The 5,065-nt window shown below is 37.0% G+C and overlaps 1 protein-coding gene across 1 annotated transcript in view; it reads right to left on the bottom strand.

Annotated features, from left to right (window-relative positions):
• Window positions 1–5,065, bottom strand: part of LOC102863518 (DEP domain-containing protein 1B-like) — a 115,468-nt gene that overhangs the window by 24,023 nt on the left and 86,380 nt on the right. The window contains exon 6 of the mRNA XM_006891539.1: window positions 4,488–4,654. Within this exon, the coding sequence (XP_006891601.1) occupies window positions 4,488–4,654 (167 nt within the window). The remainder of the gene's footprint in view (window positions 1–4,487; window positions 4,655–5,065) is intronic.

The raw sequence follows: 5,065 nt of genomic DNA, 5'->3' as shown, positions 1-5,065 counted from the left end.
GGAGGGACCGCGCAGGAGGGGAAGACCCTCTATGAGATGGATTGATTCGGTGACTGGGGTAATCGGGATGGGTGTGTCAGAGGCAGTGCAGTTGGCACAGGATAGAGCAGGGTTTAGGGCTGTTGTGCATAGGGTCACTATGAGTCACAAACGACTCATAACAACAACAACATGGTCAACAATACTTGAGAAGAAAATAAAATCTATCAAATGGGGAAATAACAACCTATTCAACAAGTACTGCTGGCAAAACTGTACTGCTACCTGCAGAAAGCTGAAACAGGATCCACACCTCTCTCATCATACACAAAAATCAACTCATGGTGGATCAGAAATCTAGATGTTTCAAAACCAGAAAGATCATAAAAGACAAAGGCCTTAGAAGGCCTAGGCCACAGTATAAAAAGGCCACATCCAGGAGAGGATTAAATTGATGAATGGGACCTTCTAAAGAGTCAGTGAGTGTGCACATCAAAAGCTTTAACCAACAAGGTGAAAAGAAAACCTACTCACTGGGAAAAAGCAATATCATCTCAGAGAAGGATCTCATAACACAAGGCCACAGAATACTACAGGGACTCCGCAAGAAAAAGACTGATAACCCAATTACAAAATGGGCAAGAAACATGGAAACACTTCCCACAGAGGAAGACATTCAGATGGCCAACAGATACATGAAGAAATGCTCAAAATGGCTGGCAATACGAGAGATGCAAATCAAAACCACAATGAAATACCATCTCATCCCAGTAGTGGTGGTAAAGTTTAATAGGACATCAAGCACTAAATGTTGGAGAGGATGTGGAAAGACAGGAACTCTCAGTACTGCCGGTGGGATTGTAAAATGGTACAATCACTTTGGAAAGCAGTTTGGAATTTCCTCAAAAAGATGAACATAGAAATTCCTTATGATCCAGCTATTCCATTCCTAGGAATATACCCCAAGGAAATAAAAACTGAGACACAAATGGAGATTTGTACACAAATGTTCACAGTAACATTATTCACAATTGCAAGAATAGAGAAACTGCCTAACTGTTCAATCACAATGGAATGGATTGAGAAATTGTGATACATGCACACACATGGAATACTACACAGCACTCAGGAATAATAACCTCAAAAATTTCTACAGAACTTGGAGAGACTGGAAGGCATTATGCTTAGTAAACTAATTCAGTCTAATAAGGATAAATCTGCACAATACCATTATTGTAAAAACAGAAGGATAACTAGCAAAATGTGTGTGAGGATCCAAGGGAGGAAGGGATGGAAACAGAGGGGTGAGGATGAACAGGGATAAAATACAGGGGTGGCGGTAAAAGAAACAGGAAAGATCCAGGGGTGAAAGACAGTGATGGTGAGCATGCTTCAATGGTGACTGATTTTATAAAAAATAATGAATGAGAATGACTATATGAAATACAATGTGAATGAAGGATAGTATAAAACAAGATTTATAAGAACTTTGCAGGCAAATCAATATAAAAGTAAATATAAATATATAATGCATGAATGAAACAAAATATATATAAACTGTAGTATGCAAAACCATTTTAAAAACAGAAGGAATACACAGGCTTGTACCAAAAAAGAACTGCTAGAAGTTTAACCATTTCAGGAGGTAGCATATGATCAAGAACCAACGGCATTAAAGGCATAAGTTCAAGCTGCACCAAAGTTATTAGAGAAAAGTCAGACCAGGAATTGAGGGAACACCAACTGAAATGTTCCACAACTTTCAACTATCAGATACTGCATATGAGATGTTTGTCTATTCCTAAAAGCCAGAAAAGTCTTCACGGTCAATTGAGTAACAGAAATGTATATTTATGCTGTTTGCAAGAGCAAACAAAATTGAACAAAAATTAATTAATAAATCATTAATATCATACACAAATAACATTTTGTTGAAGATCATTAAAAACAGTTACAACAGTGTATCAACTGACAGAGAACTGCAAAAAAGTCAAGTATATTTGAAAGAGGATCTAAAATGAAGGATATCACTTCCTACAGCAGATGAATCTTGGTTAAAAGCAGAGCTTACCAAGAAGATGTTAATCTGTGTTTTATTCCACCCCAAAGGCATTAGCCGAGGTAGAGCACAATAAATTATACCGTGAAGAATTAAAATGCCAAAATAATGAACTGTGCTTATGGGGAACTTGGGAGGAAAAAAAGAAAAATGTGGTATCAGGATAGGAGGAAGATAAATCAATAAGTAGATGGCACAACCTTGCTTGCTGAAACTGAGGAGGACTTCAAACACTTGCTGTAGAAGATTAAAAATGTCCAAAGTGTGCCTGATTCAGATCACAATCTTTTCAGCCACTTGTTATGTCTTTGAGAGCTGGATGACAGAAGAATCGTGGTGTTGGGAGTACTGAATATCCCATGAACTATCAAAAGAACAAATAGATGTGACTCAGGTAAAGTGCAATATGAGTGCTCCTTAGAAGCAAAAATTACAAAGTTTCAGCTCACATACTCTGAGTATATTGCTAGGAGACACTATTCCTTAGAAAAGGACAGCATGCTGAGAAAGGTGGAGGGTCAGCAAAGGAGGGGAAAATCCTAGTGAGATCAATTCACATGCTGATGAAGCAATGGGCTCAAGCATAGGCTGAAACGATGAGGATGGTACAGGACAGGATAAAGTTCAGATCTGTTGTTCATAGGGTCACTACGAGTTATACTAGACTCGACGGTATATAACAACAACATGAGGAGATTGTAAATAGCTCAAGAGGAAGTTGTTTGAAAAGAATAAGGATACACAAGACAACTCATTGTTGTGCCATCAGCCTAAGGTTTGTGGTTCAAATCCACCAAAATCAGCAGTCTGCTCTTAAGTGATTTAGAGCCTCTGAAACCCCACTAGAGGGTCAACTAGGTCCATCAAACTTGATGGCACACAACAATGTGGTTTAAAATCAAGAGGGCTGCATGCGGATTATATTCTTTCACCATATTTCTGCCTGTATGTTGAATCCAAAAGATGAGCTAGAGAAAGAAAAAATGCAGCATCAAGATTGGAGAAAGAGTCATTAACAAAGTACACACACAAAAGACAAAATCTCACTTACTGAAAGTAAAAAGAATTTGGAGTACTTGGTGATGCTCAAAAACTATCGCTTTCAGTATTGATTATTCCAATATAAAGAAATATATGAAATTTCTTTACAAATAATTTCTATTGTAATATTATATTATGTATTGTAATAAATAATTTACAATATAAAGAAAACAAAAATATTCACAATTGGGCCAAAAGCAGCATCATGATAAATGGAGAAAAGATCGAAGCTGTCAAGGATTTAATTCCAGTTGCATCCATAATTGATAAGCATGTCAATATATGAAAACAGCAGTCAATATATGAAACATAATGTCACTAGGTAAGTCTACTGACAAAGATCTATTTATAGTGTTCAAAAGCAAAGGTATCACTTTGAAGACTAAGGTGTACCTGACCCAAACACAGTATTTTAAATTGCCTCATGCATATGAAAGCTGGAAAATGAATAAAGAAGATCAAAGAAGAATCAATGCCTTTGAATTATGATGTTAGTAAAGAAATTGAATATTGCACGTATTTCAAGAAGAATAAACCAATCTGTCTTAGAAGCAGTATAGCTAAAACACACTTTAGAATTAAGAATGCTGCTGTTTCATGTGTCACATGCTTTGGACATATTATCAGGAGGAATCAATCCCTGAAGAAGAATATTATGCTTGATAAAGTGGAGAATCAGCATACCAGAGAAAGATCCTCATCAAGATAGGTTGACACAGTGACCGCAGCAACAGGCTCAAACACAGCAAGGATTGTCACATGGCACAGGACTTGGCAGTTTTATTTTGTTGCATGTAGGTCACTATGTATTGGAACCAACTCAACTACATCTGAGAAGAGCAAAATATACACCAATCTATTCCAAAATAGAATTCAAAATTAGAATGGGTTTTAAGTAAAACTCAGAAACCTTTAATATCTTCATTCTTGAACCCTTAGATCTTACTCTGAGTGATAAAAGTTTCCCCTCTCTCCTTGTAAACTGTCTGGTCTGACGCTACATTTTATGACTTCCTTAGAGTTATTTTAATGCATTATATATGCTGTCCATCTCCCACTGGTTACAGTAATAATGGCTTTGCAAGTCCTGGTGCTGGGGAGAACGTAGCTTGCTTGGCAGATTCTGTGTCCTTGCTCACCGTGCTTTGTTCTCTTTAAGCTAACAGGAGATGCCCATTTAAGAGGAAAAGCAGGATGCAGCAGTCTGTCCCCACTCACTCTTTACTTTCCATTATGTTCTCTAAACCATGGGGATGAAGAACAATAGTAGTGTGGGTGGACTGCAAGACAAGGCTATTTAAGTGAGCCTCCCTTGAACCATCTCTTCTGAGTGAAAAATCTACTAATGCTATTCATCTAAATTTCATTTCAAAATCCTGGTCAAGTGAGGTGTTAGGAATCAACCTACCAGTGTCCGGGTGCCAAACCCATCACACAGTGGTGGCATCTCTTTGTTCAAACAGATCCTTGTCATCATTCTCATCAGCAGTTGCAATTTTCTCCTATTTTCAGGCGGCAGGAGAAGGCAGCAAATCTGAAAGGCTTCAACAGCCATTTTCTCTTTCTGTAATAAACCTGATTGAGAAAAAAGTTTTATCAATTTTAAAACCTATGAAGTGCATGGCTGTTTCATGTTTATATTTGTGAGAAACAGTTACTATTAAAACGATGTAAGACATTTTCACAAATACAATTGTTTGAATCAATTAGTTATAGATCCTCTGTCACACAAAATCAAACTTAACAATAACAAAAACAAATCTTAAAAGAAAATAAACCTAATAAATTTTTAAAAATAAAAATCAATGCTATCGTGGTACTAGAGATATTGTAGCTGATGTTAGATGGATCTTAGCTGAAAGCAGGGAATACCAGAGGAATGTCTTTCTGTGTTTCATTGACTATGCAAAGGCATTTGACTGTGTAGATCATAACAAACTATGGCTGACTCTGAGAAGAATGGGAATCCCAGAACACTTGATCATT

This window comes from Elephantulus edwardii, unplaced genomic scaffold (genome assembly GCF_000299155.1).
Source record: "Elephantulus edwardii isolate Elephantulus edwardi_28Jun2011 unplaced genomic scaffold, EleEdw1.0 scaffold00099, whole genome shotgun sequence".
NCBI lineage: Eukaryota > Metazoa > Chordata > Mammalia > Macroscelidea > Macroscelididae > Elephantulus > Elephantulus edwardii.
The sequence above is the reverse complement of the archived record's forward strand: the minus strand, read 5'-3'. Positions and strand labels throughout refer to the sequence as shown.